Raw genomic sequence first — 17,066 nt, 5'->3', positions numbered from 1 at the left:
GCACTGTATTCCTCACCTGGTAACTTACTTTACCTGCACTGACGCTTGACACCTGTTGCACTTGTTTTTATGGTTTCATAGAAATTACCTGCGCGTGCCTCACACTGCTCATACCTCGTGCCACTTGTATTTACCTGACAGTAAACTTGAACGTAATCTAATGAAGTGGAGGAAGCAGAACAACAGAGGCTTCACTCTTCAGGCCTCATTGATGGAGGCTGACAACAGGAAGTGACATCACAGCCTTCCACAGGCGGCTGAAAAGACGTCAAACAGCCGAGATGCTCACTTTGACCTCAACTCATGCCAACATGAGCTCGACCAGGAGTCTGCTGAGCAGTGTGTGCGTGTGCGTGTGTGTGTGTGTGTGTGTGTGTGTGTGTGTGTGCGTGTGCGTGCGTGCGTGCGTGTGGTCCAATTGAAACCAGGAAAACATAAAAACGCAGTCAATGAAACAAAAGGACAGTTCAGTCCAGCTCGAGCGCTGAATGAAGTTCTGCGGTCAACAGAAACACCGGAACTGCAAGACTGACGACAACCACAAACACAAGAAGGAAAAACTGAGAAAGTTCCCAGAAACAGGCAGAAACTAAAACAATGCAGTGTCCTCATGTCCTCAATCATGTGGCGGTCTAATATGAGCTCAGGACAGTTTTGATGGATGTTTCTGCACAAACGAGGTGGAAAAACTGCTTTTATCTGAGAAAGTCTGACAGCATCAACTACAGCAAGTGTGGTGGGACAAAACTGAGACGCAGTGACGCAGTGAAGGGGGCTGGACAAAAGTGGACTTTCTATTCAGGACGGACAGTTTATTGAGTTGGAAACAAACAGAGTGGTTGGAAGGTAAAATCAATGAAAACACGTGAGCCCATAAACAAACCAATCACGTGGCTTATTTTCGAGTCCGGGTCACAGTTCTGATCTGATCAGTGTTCAGTCGAGTCTTGTCCTCAGAGCTTCAGTCCAGCTGGAAGAAAGTGTCTCAACCAGCGTCTCTGCGGCTTCATTGAACTCTGCTGCTCTCCAATAATAGAATAACGTCATGGCACAACAAAGCGCCGGGAAGCCGAGCTGCAGAACTGATCCCTGCTGACCGAACGGGGAGCTGAGGGGACGCAGCTGCACGCTTTCATTGGTCCCTTCCTGCTTCTGGAGGACATGGTGACATAAATCAGCCTTTAAAACTCGCAGGACGGCTCAAACCCACAACTGCGAAGCTTCAGAGTCGTCCTCCACCACCCGGAGCTGCTGGATCAGACAGCTGGACCCCGTCTCCTGCAGGTTTTGGGTCGTCCTCTGGGTGTCACACTTCACAACTCATTGAGATACTTGAGAACAGAACCCACAAGCTCAAAAGCCCTCAGAGAACTGTTCTCCGAGGTCGTTCTTGGATTCTTCTTCTTCCAACACCCAGAGGGCGACTCACCACCTCAGAGGAACTCAGCTCAGCCGTCTGATCCACCGGCTCAGGATCACAGAGGCCCGCTTGGAGGATCTGAGGCTCAGACGGAGGGTCCCGGTGCGAAGGGGACTCGGTGTCTGGTTTGGATCCTGCCCGACTCCGGGACCTGGGGAGGGGCAGCTGAAGCTTTACTGAAGCATGTAGAGAGGAGCTGCACGAAGTGTTTTAATAGAAGAGACAAACAGACATCAGAGGAGACTGCTGACAGAAACATGAGGCTTCCTGATGGGGGTCAGGACTGAACCAGTTCCAGTTTGGTTTCTGAAGACGACGACGGAGCTTCGATGGTTTCTCCAGACATGAACGACTCCTGAAACACAAAACAACATTTCCATGAAGAGGTTCGATGAATGAAGCCAATATTCATACATCCACCAGTGAAACCAGTGAGACCAGTATCCTGAATGTTCAACAGGAAATAGCATGTAAACTTCACTCATTGAGTCTCATCAGAGACGAAGTTTTGAGGAAAGTTTGAAACTTTGATAAATATAAGGACTGAAACCTGATCAATGACTCTGATTGATCTGTGAATGGTTTCAGGTGCAGGGTGGAGGAGAGGAGGTGGAGGAGCTGACGATCGACACAAGACCAACCATCGCGCTGACCTTATCGTAGATGACTTTGACGATGAGCGAGCAGCTCGGACACGTCGCCACGTCCTCGCCGTTCTCCAGATCCTCCTGCAGACAAACAGTCCAGACACACGTTCAGTCACTGAGTCCTGCAGATGTTTGCAGCTCAATCTGCAGGTCGGACCTCCAACCAAAGACCAGCCGAGTGCCGTCACGCGGGCTCGGCATCGTGGCTGCCGTCCACTGATCTGAGGCCTGTTTCAGAAACACTGCTGTCCCTCACAGTGACCATGAGTCTGGTGATCTGCACCTGAGAAGGTGTCGACTGACTAAGTTTCAGGACTCTGATTTAAGAGAAATGCCGCAGACACTCAGCCTGTATCCAAAAAGTCCCTTTGAAAACACATTTAATCCAGTTTGACCTGAATCTGCTCAGCTGCACAGGGTGAGGGTTAGAGCACAGAGTCTTCGGGTGATGAAGGACAGGTGGGAGCTGAGGACAGCTGATGTCTCTTTTCTCATGTTAAAGATGGTCGTGAAGTACAAAACTGATATCTAACCAATGGTTCTGAGGACGCTGCGTGTTTCTCATCAGACTTCATACTAAACCAAACTCCACTGAAAGTTTTCTAAATTAAATGTCCTCATCTTCAGGCAAACCTGACCCAGGACAGAGACACTCACGATGAGATATTACTGAAATATGAACATTCGCTGCCGTTGAAGAGACGGTCCATGAGCAGAATTGATATCTCTGAAATCTCCTTGATTAGAGAAATCACTTCAAACGTTTTCTTTTGCTGTGAAAAAGTGCCAACAGGAGAGATAAGTTATAATGGAGGGATATTTAGACGGAGTTTGGTGTGACCATCCGTGCAGAAAGTGACACATCAGAGTTATTTTCAGTAGAATCAGACACTGAGAGCCAGAAAGATGTCTGCTGATGTGAAATAAGCGGAGCTCTTTCACTTAAATCTCTCTGAGCTGAATCCTCCTCCAAAGTCCCGACCGGCAGACTGTTAGCTGTTAGCCGTTAGCCTGCAGGAACTTACTTTAGTTATGGCGAACTTGTCTCCGCAGGGACACGGGAAGTAATACGTCTCCGTGTCGTCGTCATATTCAAAGTCCTCGATCTCAATTTCGTCGTGAAACACCGACATTTTAGCCGAAAACTGGACATAAAACCAGCGAAGACTCGCTGTCAACTCGACATCTGAGAAGCGTGTTGTGCTCCGGTTTGATGACGGATAGACTGTTGTCGCACGTCTGTGACGTCATCCATTTTTTTTCCCACTGAGACCTTTATTTGTACTGACGGAAGACAGCGGCTGAGCTCTGCTTGTAGTTCCTACTTTGTCCACCAGGCGGCCGGAAAACAGCAGCAGAGAGCTGAAAGTGAAGAAAGTTTCTTTTCAAAGTGAAGTTCTGCAGAGAAGAAAAGAAACGTCCTCAACAAACGCGAAAAGCATAAAAGCGACAGTTTAACGTATAAAAACCTGTCCGGCTGCACAGACCTGAGCCTCCGCTGTGGAGGACGTCTCACATATTTAAAGAATTATTGAACATTCAGTGCTGTTGAATGATCTCAATGGGTCCAATTCAGAGGACATCGAGCCAAACCCCTTTTAAAAACGTAGAAATTATACACCTGCTGCAAAACTGCAACAAAATGCTTATTTGTCTCAAAGTAGTCTCTAATCACAGAGTTTTAGACAGTTTAAATGCTTTAAGATGCTTTGAAGAAAATCTTTCAGCGGGATAAAAATCAAACTTTGCTCAAACCGACAGAACTTCAACTTCATCAGGGCTGTTTTCCTGCAGGTGTGACCACAGCCAGCCTTTGTGCAGACATGCAGGATAAACTGCAGACCTGGAGTTTACTGTCAAACACCACGTGACAAACCCATGCTGATTTTTTTTTATTTCTCTGAGACGAGCCAATGAAATTCTTTTAAATCTGCATCATTTGCTCTCAGCTCGGCTTCTTTTTCCTGTTTTGTCAGCCCTCATTACATGAACAAAGCCAGTGCAGACATCACGTAAAACCGTCTGTGTTTGTTGGTTTGCCTGGTGACACTGCAGTTGGGGGGGGGCTCTCTGCGGGTGGCGGGGGGGCTCTCTGCAGGGGGGGGGGCTCCCACACAAAGCAGGGAAGCGCGAGCGATGCCATTAACTTCAAACGCCTTTCAGATGGAGATGTGTGCGTTGATAACATCCTGTCTGCATTTGAACGACACCCTGCGTGCATCGACCTCACAGGCGGCTGAATGATGCTGTTGTTGCAGTGCTGACCAATCACTGTCTCCCGTCAGGCTGATGGGGGGGGGGGAGGGGCAAGGCTTGGCAGGGCCCGCTCTTGGAGTGCTGAATGTACAGAGGGCTTCATCTGAGTCGCCGCCAGAGCTGGCAGCCCGCTCAGGATATTCCCTGGAAGGAGTCATGGCCCGGTGAGGAGCCCCCACCTCCCACCCCACCCCCCAGCAAGGGAGGCAGGGAGGTAAAGAGTGGGACCACCAGGAGATCCTGAGACTCTGAGTGGCACTGTCATGGACCCAAGCATTCATGCACTGGAACTGTCGGGGGTCTTGTTCTCGGCGGGGGCCTGGCTCTGCTCGTTGGCCACCACCCTGATGTCCACCTGGCTCACCCTCTCCACCGACCTGCTCCCCACAGAGAGCTACGAGCTGGGGCTGTGGGAGACCTGCGTGGTGCAGGACCTCGGGGCGCTGGAGTGCCGGCCCTACGACAGCCTCCTGGGTCTGCCGCCAGACATCAAACTGGCCCGGATCCTGATGTGCGTGACCCTGGCCACTGGGCTGCTGGGACTGCTGCTGGCCATCCCTGGCATGCACGTGGTCAACAGCTGCCACAGCAGGCTGGAGGACCTCCAATGCAAGAGGGCGATGAAGATGGTGGGGGGGGTGCTGTGTCTCGTGGCCGGAATCCTGGTGCTCATCCCGGTCTCATACATCGCACACCTCACGGTCATACGGTTCTTCGACGAGTCGGTGCCGGAGGTGGTGCCGCGCTGGGAGTTCGGGGATGCTCTGTTCTGCGGCTGGACGGCGGGAGTTCTTCACCTGGTGGCAGGAACTCTGCTGCTGACTTCCTGTTTGTGTCTGCAGGAGGAAACCTGTAACATACCTGTCCCCATTCCTCTGGTGAGGGTCTGCCCGGGACGGCCCTCAATCTGGACCAGATCTGAGTACGTCTGAGTCTACTGCATCGGGGACGTCACAAGTCAGTTTCACATCTATTCTCCTGCAAACTCATTTAATTTGTCTGCATCAACAAGGCAGTTTCTGGTGCTCCAAAGTCCAAAAGCAACAAGAGAGAAGTTTCAGTTTCAGACAGATCAAATCAAACACTGCCAGTCTGAACAATCAGGTTCAGTTTTTTGGTGCTCCGAAGTCCAGAAGTGACACAAAACGTTTCAAAACGCTTTCTGTCAATTCTGGATAAACGAAGAAAACTGGAAAAATTGTAAAATTCACCATTTTGCAAACTCAGAATCTCATTTATCTTGTTTGAGTCCTGCAGTTTTCACAAAGCAAACAGATTTAAAATTCAACATTCAAACCCCTAAAAAGCCGTCTGTCTGGCAGCTTCTCTGTTCCAGCTCGTCACTGAGGACTCGACATCATTTCACACACATTTCCCCAAAATCCAGCCTGACGCAGTTCAGCATCTCTGGAAGCTTTCAGGCTTTGCTGTTCTGATCAGGCAGCTTTTACGTGTCACCTGTTTCAGGTGTTTTTGTGCCGTTATCTTAATAAGATCTTCTAACCTGCGAATGAGGTTTTCTTAATGCTTGAAACTAGAATTTCCAGGAATTTAAAGCGGTTTGATCGACGCTGACAGGAACAACCTGCTGCGTCGAAGCTGGTTTTATTCTGACTGCACTTCTTTTAGATAACTGTGCGCCTGCTACACGAGATATTTCTGCTTGGTAAGTGAAATTTTCCTGTTCTGTTGGAAGATAATTTCCCCCATTTTATTGCTTTTTTTCCCTTTTTGAGAGCTGAGTTTTTGCAGTGTTTCTGCTCTAATGTATGTCAGATACTCCAAAACTGTTTCAGTGGGTTGAAAACATCTCAAGTGTCTCAAACTGTGTGAGAAAATCAACAGTTTCTCTTCTTTAGACTTTGGGGCATCAAAAAAACACAAAACATTTGTCCAGAAATCATCCTGGTGCAGTTTAGGATCTTTGGAAACTTTGAAATCTGAAGTCTGGCTGCAAAACGTTTTGGAAAATAGATTTTTATTCAAACGTAAATAATTTGCTCCTCTCTGCTTCAGTCATTCAGCCGTTTGTTATGTTTTCACTCATGAAAATTTCCTTTTTGAGGAGCCAAAGAAGCATTTTGTTGCTTTATTGTGTTTGAGCACAAACTGTCTGCAGAATTTACTTCAGCAACACAAAATAAATGTCTGTCTTCAGGGCGCTGAGCAGTTTTTTCGTGTCTGCCAGCAGAAAAAGTTGTTAGTTAGTTGTTTCATGAAAAAAAGTAAGAAAAAAGCTACTGATGTTTTCTTTTTCAAACCAATCAGACGCAGTGGAATGATAATTGTGATTATTGCGATGCTTTAAATCAATTATCATTGTGAATGTCCGCAGCAGATGACTGTAAAGACGAGCAGCATGTTAATAAAGACGCTACAGAATAAAAGGAAATGCTGACAGAAACTGAAACCTGGTCGTTTTTTGGTCTGTGGGAAAACATTCGGTCCTGAGAGTGACGATGGTTTTCTTAGTTTGACGGCTCTGCTCCAACAATCCAAAGCTGACTGATGGGTGACCAGGCTCCATGCTGTGTGAGGGTATCTGAGGGTGGGGGCTCTGATCACGACGAGGCCTGCTGAGGGGTTTGTTCAGCATCTGATTCATTTCACGATCAGACCTTCATGAAACACGAGCTTTCATGGAGCGACACGAACTGCGTGTTTGTGGACGACTCGGCTTCATCAACAGAAGCGTACGTTTGCTGACGCGTCACTTTCTGAACGTCGGTGTCTCATTGGTCTCCTGGAGCTCTTCTCTGGATAGATAACGGCTCTGCCCCGTCCCCCCGCGGCCTGAGAGCTGCCTTTGTTCTGAATTCACAATACGCTCATTATAAGCGCCCATAATCTGCCTCCAGCCAGCAGCTGGCTCCACATCAGTCGACCACGGCAAACGCACCACGTGACCTCAGCACGGAGATGCCGCTCTGCTGCGGGTCGACCACAAATCTGAGAGCTCACAATGACAAATAATCAGAAATGTCAGGAGCATCGCTGCTGGAGTGAGGTGTTGGTGAAGCGATCGCACCTCCTCACGAAGCTACAACAGCAACCAAAGAGGCACATTTTCCTCCTTCCAGGCCAGTGAGACGCCAAATGTCAGATACTGACCGAGTGTTGGTCATTTGGGCACAAACACATGCGAACAGCTGACATTTAAATCTCGTGGATTAACTCGAGCTAACAGTAGGAGAACCATAAAAAGGCTTATTCCATGAAAAACTTCGTCTTTCTGCTGATGGCTTCATGTTTGCTTGAAAAAGTAAATGAACCAGATGTAAAGATGAGTTTGGCTGCCCCCCCACCCCCCACCCCCCGTGGTCCTCACAGCGATACACAAACACATGAAAGAGACGGCGCTGCAGTATCTCGCGGCCCACCAGCTTCTCTTTAATCGCTCTTTTCCTTTTCGGGACAATGGAGCCGTGATTTAGAAAAACCTGGTTTGGGGAGTGAGTCCACAGACAGGAAGTGAACCCCCTCACCCTCACATTGTTTCACGGAGGCTCTCATCATGAAGCCAAACAGGGAAATGCTGCCACCTCAGCTCGCTGTGCCAACACTGACAAACTCTCAGGTCTGCAGAAATTAAGTCCAGGATGTAGAACCAGATCCAGGTGGAACCAGATGGTTCAAAACAACAGCAGGGCCAAGGGTGGGAGCGTCACGTTCGGTGGAAATCCTTAATAAGTTATTCAGATGTTCATCAGGCACTGAAAATCAAACCAAAATCCCTGAAAATCCCAGCTGCGTCCGGCTCAGGCTGCCTTCCCTCATAGGTGGTGGGTGTTGGGGCTGGATGTGAGGGAGCCTGCAGACGACGCTCAGGGCTGGAAAACGTCCCTTGCTGCTGAGATGAGTGTGATGAGTCATGACAACACCAGACCGAGCTGCTACTGTTAGCTCAGGTCGCTAGTTTAGCGTATCTGAAGACACAGCTGATGTAGAAAAGGACGCCAAGTCGTCCTAAACGACTAAAGAGGATGACTGTCAGCCAGCACCGGAGACAGGCAGACCGCACCTTCGTCAGTGCTGGCGAAGTAGTTTTGGGATGTGAACAGCACCTCAGTGAAAGTTTGTGTGAACGTCTATCCGCCTCCTTTCTTCTCTTTACACTTCATCGCTCTGAAGACGATCTGAGGAGACGAGGTTCTGGATGCGACTGCATGAAGAGTAACGACTGGCTCGTAAAGCACGTGTTATTTTCAAATGGACACGTGAGTCCAAACAAACCGAGACGACCTGTGTCGAATCAGTCCGCCCCGGTCTGCGAGGTGTCATTAAAATGTCTGCGTGCAGACTGAAAGCACACAGTGAAACAGTTCACACTGCAGCAGGAAGGAAAGAAACCAAAGCTAATCTCCAGGACAGCCTCGCCATCGAAGAAGAACGGCCAATGAAAACAAAAAGAGCCATAAATCAGCAAGCTCTTTGGCTCTTTGTGTTTGCAATCCAGCGAAGTTTGAAAGCAGAGACTCGCTCAGAACACGTAGCCTGGGAGGAGGATCAGCTGGTCTGAAGCTGCTGATGGAGGATCAGCCGGTCTGAAGCTGCTGATGGAGGATCAGCCGGTCTGAAGCTGCCGATGGAGGATCAGCTGGTCTGAAGCTGCCGATGGAGGATCAGCCGGTCTGAGGCTGCTGATGGAGGATCAGCTGGTCTGAAGCTGCCGATGGAGGATCAGCCGGTCTGAAGCTGCTGATGGAGGATCAGCCGGTCTGAGGCTGCCGATGGAGGATCAGCTGGTCTGAGGCTGCTGATGGAGGATCAGCCGGTCTGAAGCTGCTGATGGAGGATCAGCTGGTCTGAGGCTGCTGATGGAGGATCAGCTGGTCTGAAGCTGCCGATGGAGGATCAGCCGGTCTGAAGCTGCTGATGGAGGATCAGCCGGTCTGAGGCTGCCGATGGAGGATCAGCTGGTCTGAAGCTGCCGATGGAGGATCAGCCGGTCTGAGGCTGCCGATGGAGGATCAGCTGGTCTGAGGCTGCCGATGGAGGATCAGCTGGTCTGAAGCTGCCGATGGAGGATCAGCCGGTCTGAAGCTGCTGATGGAGGATCAGCCGGTCTGAAGCTGCTGATGGAGGATCAGCCGGTCTGAGGCTGCTGATGGAGGATCAGCCGGTCTGAAGCTGCTGATGGAGGATCAGCTGGTCTCATCACCCCCAAACAAAGATTTAATCAACTAAACAAGAAGTTTAGAAAATCAAAAAATAACTCAAAATGACAACAGTCCCAGCCTCACACTACCCTGTGTGTGTGTGTGTGTGTGTGTGTGTGTGTGTGTGTGTGTGTGTGTGTGTGTGTGTGTGTGTGTGTGTGTGTGTGACATTGTTCCCTGGGAAGCAGAGTGTAGACCAGAGCTCCCAGTATTGTAACAGTCGGGAACAAAAGAGGCTGTTTTCATCTGAGTCCAACAGCAGCAGAAGACAGGAAGTCATTGAACGGGTCACATGGGACGCAGAGTGTGTGTGTGTGTGTGTGTGTGTGTGTGTGTGTGTGTGTGTGTGTGTGTGTGTGTGTGTGTGTGTGTGTGTGTGTGTGTGTGTGTAAACATTAAAGGAGTGAACAGATGATACTCTCAGTTTCATCTTAAACATGTTGTCGAGGTCGTTCTTACGTTTTAGAGCTAAAGGTTTGGTCCACGTTGAGCGTTCGGCGGCGACCTCGAGCGGCCGCAGTTATTCAGAGCAAACAGGAAGTCAGGTGACAGTGGAAAGAGCAAGAAGGTCTGCGTTGTCAGAGCAGCTGTTTGGTTCTGTTCTGTTTGTTTTCCTCATCGGGTTCAGCTAACCTTCGTGGACAGAAACACCAACAGACGCAAAGCGGGTCTCTTTGGGTCTCGAGGTGCTGGGGGGCCTTCGATATCTCAGGGGCCCGTCAATTTTCAACCACACCACGAACCTCCAACAGCCCCTTTTCTGTTTCCTGTCAGATGAACCGTTAAAACGTTTCACGAGCTTCTCACTGGACGTCATCTTTCAGCAGTCCACAGTGAATATGAAGTCCAATGTGAGGTCACCTCACCTTTCCAGAAGACGCGATGACGTGACGTCAGCGTCCTCAGGGGGACCGGCGGTCCTCTTCCCTCTGGAGACCCGGACCTCAGACTTTTCCACATCTGCCCTGAAAAGAGCCAAAGAGATGGGAGTGTGAGGACTGAGTTGGACCTGCAGAGAAGTGATCAGAGTATCTGCTGCCCCCCAGTGGCCTCTCTGAGTCACTGCAGCTGCAGGGATCAGCCATGTCCAGAGAACAAGCGTCTCGTCACTTGATGGCGCTGTTGCATCGTTTGTGTGTTGCAGTCGATATCAGCTATTAAGTTTTTTCTTTTTTGTTGTTGAACAGAAACAGAACAACTGAAACTTTTCTTGTTTTTTCATTTTAATGTAAAAATATGTCATAAGTAAAAATAAAGTTCAGTAATGCTCTGTACTTAAGTACAGTTTTAAGGTACTTGTACTTTACTTGAGTATTTTTACTTCCTGCTACTTTCTTCTGCTCTCCGCTGCATTTCTTCCAAAGCTTCAGTTACTTTGGAGATTCACATTATTTCTACAAAATATGATCAGATGATAAACGATGAAGTAAAATTACAGATGAAACTGCAGTATAAAAGTACTGTGAGATGATCCATTCTGCAGAACGAGTACTTTTACTTTGTTTGTATGTAAGTATGTTGAGCTCAGAGTGTCTGTGTCTCTCTCTGTCTGTCTGTCTGTCTGTCTGTCTCTCTGTCTCTGTCCCTCTGTCTGTCTGTCTGTCTGTCTCTCTGTCTCTGTCCCTCTGTCTGTCCGCTCCTTCCGGTCTGAACTTTACTTTCGCTTTCAGCCGTCGGTGTGTCGCAGTGTGTTTTCTCCTCTGAAGCTCCATCTGAAGGTAAAGTAACTCGTTTCAGGTGTTTCTTTCTTCCTCAAACTGTCTTCAGCTCAGCTTCAACACAAACAGCGTCGATCATTTCTCCAAACTCTCAGTTTGACTGAACTCCGGATGAAGGAGGTGAAGCTCCTCCGGGACAACCCCCCGCCATGTCCGCTCGATGTGCGGAGGCCAAACGGTGGAATCAGAGTAGAAGTAGAGCGAGCTGATCCTCAGGAGGTGAACTCAGAGTCGCTGTTACTGTGTAGCTCCACTTCCTGATGGCTGAAGGCAGCTTTTCCTGCCTCTGTCAGCCTGTGGAGGAGGCGCAGACGAGCCGCTGCTCTCCCGCTGGTCGAGCCTCTGAAGGCGGCTTCGCTCGGCCGGGCAGCCGCTGGAGAAGCTGCTGCTGTCGGTGAATGCTCCGTCACTGTGTCTCCACCGCAGGACTGATGCGGAGACAGCAGCAGGAGGAGGAGGAGGAGGAGGAAGGCTGAGAGGAAATATTTAGTGAGGGTAATTATAATAATATGCGGCTCCGCCAGTCAAACAGCTGAAATGTCATGAAAAAAACTGAGATGAAAAAGGTGAAATGATGTTTGTTTGTTTGTTGTAATTGAAGGTTTCAGAGCAGTGAACCACGAAAATCATGAAAACATCAGAAAGCTCCACAGATAAAGTCAGTGAACGTGTGTGTGTGTGTGTGTGTGTGGGGGGGGGGGGGGGGGGGGGGGTCGCGTCGTGTGATCTTATTTCAGGCTGTGACACTGAAGCGGTTCCACCTGATCTGGGTCCTGATTGGATCTGAACTGGATCACACTGAGACGGTGTTTAGTGCAGCAGGTGCAGGATCTGAAGCTGTCCACGCCCGCCTCCACCTGTGCATCTCTAACTTTTCTCCACCTCAGTCAGTGGCGACGCTGAACCTCTGCCGACACTGTCGTGGTGACGAATCTGAACTGAAAATCTCTCAAAGTGAGCTTTCAGTTCCAAGTTGAAGTCAAAAGCAGGATCAGTGGGGTGCCCCTGCAGCTCAGCTGGTAGGGTGTACACCCCATGTATGAGGTTGCCAGCCCTCTGCAGTGGCCGCAGGCCAAAAAACAGTTAAAGCCCTTTAACACAGGGTCGGTTCCTGTTAGCTGCTGCATAACGTTAGCCTGCCGAGCTACCTGAGGCTTCAGGTGAAACGCTGAGAGGACTGCTGAATTGCACAATATGAATGCAGTTAAACCAGTATTGCGGCAGCAGTTAGGAGGCAGTCACCATTTCCCATCACAGCGTGACGGGTGCTCACGGCCTGAAATCCCAACCGGGGCTGCTGGAAAGGCCAGTTCACCAACTGGAACAAATCCCAGCCAGAAACAAGACAGAATGTGTCCCACCAGGATTTATTTACTAAAAACAAACGGGAACTGTTGGTGAGAGCTGCCCCCTCACCGACAAATACACTGAAGAATCGATGAAATGATGGAAGTCAAAAGTTTTGACGTGACGTCTTTGATGTCTACTCAGTCTGGACAACATCACCGTTTATGAGCTAATTATATTTTTTATGAATCTGAATCTACGAACTGAAGCCGTCAGACGTGGTAGAGTAAAAGTGTGAAGCTGTATAAAGTGGAAATACTCAAGTGAAGTACAACGACCTCAGAACTGTTCTTTAATACAGTACTTTAGTACTTTAGTACAGTACTTGTGCAGTACAGTAGTTGTACTGTGTTACTTCCCTCCTCTGACTGGTGTTAATGGAAAGATTCCAGATGAGTCTCACAGGTTAAACTGGTGTCAGGCTCGTTTCCAGTCTGACTCACTGACCAACTTCAGCTCTGAGAAATCATCAACACGGTGAGCAAACATGTCACACTCCCCTGTTGTTGCACCTTTGCACCTGATCTGCTTTCCAGCTCTGACTCAGCAGACTCACCTGAAGGCTTTTCTCTGCACGTGTCGCACTTTGGTCTTTTGAGGAAGCTTTGAGTTGACTCTGTTTATCTGGAGATTGGGGCTTGTTTCCGGCTGTGTGGTGGTTTCAGGACTCTTGTGTTTGACAGTAAAACCATGTGTTGACTATTGATCCACTGCAGGGCGTGGAACCTCTTTCATGTTGACGTCGTTCAGTAAATTATTGAACACGTGACACTGACCTCTGTGGTGGCTGAACTGTTTGTCTCAGTGTTGACATGATAACGTCGAACCTCGAGACGCATGATCTGTTCAACTCAAGCATCAACCTCCGGCGCTGAGAAATGAAGGCAGCGCAAAAGTGCCAGAGAGTGCAGTTCCTCAAATCGTCAGTTGAGGTGGTCAGTCCCCATAGACCCCCAAGTTAAAACTACACAGTGGAAATAAACAGCCTGGTACAAAAAGCGGTTTTGGTCTCTGGAGCTTATTCCCTTGTTCATGACAACTGTACGGGGCTGAATTTCTCTTCTCGTTTAAATATTAAGGCTTAAAGTTCTGTATAATTTTTGGTGTGGCTGCTTTGAGTGACAGCTAAACACTAAATTTCAGCCACCAGGTTTCATTCAGCCGCCTCAGCTCCACCCATGCTCCACCTGTTTGATCATGTTTGGATTAGCTGGGAGTTTGGTGGACCCTGTGGTGATGTCACAGAGGCGACATCCATGTTTTGTACAGTCTGTGGTTCAACATGGCAGAAGAACGTGGTGGTCTGCTGTTTTAGTTTCCTTCACGGCAGAAAAAAAGTATCTGGAGAATTTCTCTGTATTTGTATTCAGTGTATTAAGACATATTAATTCAATTCAATACAAGTGAATATTCCTTTATTCGTCCCATGAGGGGAAATTCCAATGTGTCAGAAATACAGACAGCGCAACATGAAAAAGGTTAATGTGAAGTCTGAGTGTTGAAAGTATCTTCATCAGCTCTGTGAGCTGCTCATTTATCTACAACTGAAACACTGTTCAGTGTGTCAGTGACGTCAACGCTCGTCCAGGCATCAAGTGTGTGTTCACTTCACTGCAGCTTCATGGCGCCATCTAGTGGACTGATAGAAGTACAGCAGCTCGGCCTCACACTGATGTCTGACAGCATTCAGCTGAAGCTGATATGAGAGACGAGATAACAGCCAATCAGAGGAGGAGCAGCTGATATTTGACAGGAGAAACCATGAAAGGATGATTTCAGCTGATGTGCACATGAATGATTTGTGTTTCCTCTCCAGATCAAAGTGTGTGTGAGCTGACGTGAGTTCAGCAGCATGAATCGGTGTGAGGACAGAGAGGAGGGAGTCCGTCCCTCTAAAACCAGTCCGTGTGGGGACGATGACGTCCAGACCGAAGCTCAGAGGTGAGACGAGGGTCTCTGACTGTCCAGGACTCGTCTCCATGTCAGAGCACTCAAATCTGTCCACCATCATTATTCACACTCAAAGCTCTGTGTGTGTTGTGTTGAAGGCCAGAGCAGCAGGACCCACCAGACTCTGCTGGACCTGGACCTGGACCTGGAGCCAGCTGTGTGTCCTTAAAGAGTGACGTGTCCATGGACCCACCACTTTTTTTCAAAGGACAGGCTTCACCAATGAGAGAGTAAGTCAACATCTAGTTACTTTGAATACTGGGGACACGACAGAACGCCTGAAAGAATGAACTCCTCGTTAGGAGCAGTGACATGTTGGTAAAGGAGAAACTTTAATCCCAGAGTGAGATCACAGGAGAGACAAAGAGGCAAAAAAACACAATTCAAAAATATGTGTGTGTTGTGTTGAAGGTCAGAGCAGCAGCACCTACCAGACTCTCCTGAACCTGAACCCAGCTGTGTGTCCATGGACCCACCACTTTTTTTCAAAGGACAGGCTTTACCAGTGAGACAGTAAGTCAACATCTAGTTACTTTTGAATATCGGGGACATGACAGAGCATCTGAAAGAACGAACTCCTCGTGAGGAGCAGTGACATGTTGGTAAAGGAGAAACTTTCTGAAACACGAAAGTAGAAAAGTGTCGGCCGACGTGATATGACAGAAAAGTTATAAACACGACGGCTTTGTGTTGCTCCACTGTGATTGGCTGAGGAATCTCATGAATCAGCTGTTCAGACATGAATACAACACCTCTAAAACTATCCATACCAATACCAATATCGACTTCCTCAGTTAAATATTCACCATGTCTCCACTTGATCCAGTTAGACTGGGTCTGCAGAGCAGGGTGAGTGCCAGGAGATTACTTGCATTGTAACAAACCCGGTCTTGTTTGAGACGATCCACCTCTTTAGTGTCGTTTGACCAGACCGTTGAGAGTGATGAACCTTAATGTAAATGTCAACATTCAGCACTGCAGCACTCAACATTTGCTGCTCAGTTAATCCTCAGGACAATACAAGCTACAACCCCTTGAAAAACCAAACGACCGTCATCTCGGAGCACTGTGGTACCAAGGTCGTGGACCAACCGCTAACAAGAAAGATGTTTGCCTCCAGACTTTTGTCTGCTTTCATTTGTTTTCTAGAGCAGAACGACGCCTGAATGAGCAGTTAGTTGTTTTATGTGCTGCCTCAGTAGCAGCAAAACTTTCAGTTCAGTTGAAAAATCGCTCATCTTCACAACATAAGAGTCATCTTACCTTCATCTTGTCCATTGCGGTTTTCACTTCCTGCCCTCCATCTGAATTTGACGTCACATGACTGCAGATGACTGATATGAAACAGAGCAGATTCTCTAAAGAGGAGACAAAGTGAGTTATTCAATTCAGTCTGACAAATGTAAAAAGAAAACATGACATTTATTTTCCTTCTGCATCACAAAAGGACGTCATCGGAGCTCACAAAGTGAAAATCCAACCTGAACCATTTCTGAGCAGAACATACGTTTTACGGTGGGATCATTGACGGTGGTAGATGCCTGTTGCGTATCAGTAACGTAGGAGAGGTGAAGTGCACCACCAGACAAGCCAACTGTCAGCACAAGTGTTTCCTCTGCCACATTTGTCCAGTTGGCTTGTGCTTTATGGGGACACCTAGTGGCCAAAAGTGGTCAATGCAGTAACTGAAGAGCTGTAAGGTCAAAGCTCCATGACAGCAGGTGAGGGTCAGTGAGCCCTTCATCACCACATCCTCATCCTCATCCTCAGCATAAAGAACCAAGAGGAACTACCAGACAGCTTCTGCACAGATATAATAAATTATCTAAAAATATATGTTTGTCGGATGTTGTGTTGAAGGTCAGAGCAGCAGCACACACCAGACTCTCCTGGACCTGAACCTGGACCTGAACCTGAACCCAGCTGTGTGTCCATGGACCCACCACTTTTTTTCAAAGGACAGGCTTTACCAGTGAGAGAGTAAGTCAACATCCAGTTACTTTTGAATAGCGGGGACATGACAGACATCTGAAAGAACAAACTCCTCGTGAGGAGCAGTGACATGTTGGTAAAGGAGAAACTTTCTGCACAGAGTGAGATCACAGGAGAGACAAAGAGGCAAGAAAAACACGATCCAAAAATATGTGTTTTGTGTTGAAGGTCAGAGAAGCAGCACCTACCAGACTCTGCTGGACCTGGACCTGGACCTGGACCGGGACGCAGTTGTGTGTCCAAGAGGAAAACTTCAAATGACTTAATTATTGCATTGAAACAAAGACGTTTGTCAGACACAAAGTAAGTTCTGTTATCGTTGTTATTGGATTATATTTTAAAGTCTGTCATATAGTAAGACTTTTACCAAACATGAGCTTCAATTAAGTTTTTATTTATTTATTTATTTATTTTGGTAATCAGGATCCATCGGCGACGCGACTCTGCTGGACCTGGACTCAGCCGTGTCTCCTCCAAGAGTGACACATTAAATGATCACATCAATGATTCCAAACAACGACAACCGTCTGCTGCAAAGAGGTCAGCTGTTAATAACATGAAAATATGACTGATTCAT

At 48.1% G+C, this 17,066-nt stretch overlaps 2 protein-coding genes and 1 long non-coding RNA gene across 3 annotated transcripts; 2 read left to right on the top strand and 1 right to left on the bottom strand.

Moving 5' to 3' along the window:
• Positions 1 to 787: 787 nt before the first annotated feature.
• Positions 788 to 3,283, bottom strand: dph3 (diphthamide biosynthesis 3). The gene is made up of 3 exons (XM_070958067.1): positions 3,093 to 3,283; positions 2,074 to 2,148; positions 788 to 1,775 (listed from the first exon to the last, which is right to left on the bottom strand). The coding sequence occupies exons 1-3, from the start codon at positions 3,198 to 3,200 to the stop codon at positions 1,698 to 1,700; spliced, it is 261 nt and encodes an 86-aa protein (XP_070814168.1). The 5' UTR covers positions 3,201 to 3,283; the 3' UTR covers positions 788 to 1,697.
• Positions 3,284 to 4,445: 1,162 nt separating this feature from the next.
• Positions 4,446 to 6,718, top strand: LOC139327970 (putative claudin-24). Its single transcript, XM_070958054.1, has one exon. It carries the CDS (start codon positions 4,587 to 4,589, stop codon positions 5,253 to 5,255), a length of 669 nt encoding a protein of 222 aa, XP_070814155.1. The 5' UTR covers positions 4,446 to 4,586; the 3' UTR covers positions 5,256 to 6,718.
• A 4,418-nt stretch (positions 6,719 to 11,136) lies between these two features.
• On the top strand, positions 11,137 to 14,950 carry LOC139327983 (uncharacterized). Its single transcript, XR_011601685.1, has 4 exons — positions 11,137 to 11,200; positions 14,364 to 14,488; positions 14,596 to 14,727; positions 14,909 to 14,950. It is a non-coding gene; the product is annotated as an uncharacterized lncRNA (long non-coding RNA).
• Positions 14,951 to 17,066: the final 2,116 nt, after the last annotated feature.

The sequence above is a fragment of the Chaetodon trifascialis genome, chromosome 24 (assembly GCF_039877785.1).
Source record: "Chaetodon trifascialis isolate fChaTrf1 chromosome 24, fChaTrf1.hap1, whole genome shotgun sequence".
NCBI lineage: Eukaryota > Metazoa > Chordata > Actinopteri > Chaetodontiformes > Chaetodontidae > Chaetodon > Chaetodon trifascialis.
Note: the sequence above shows the minus strand (reverse complement) of the source record. Positions and strands in the feature narration are given on the sequence as shown.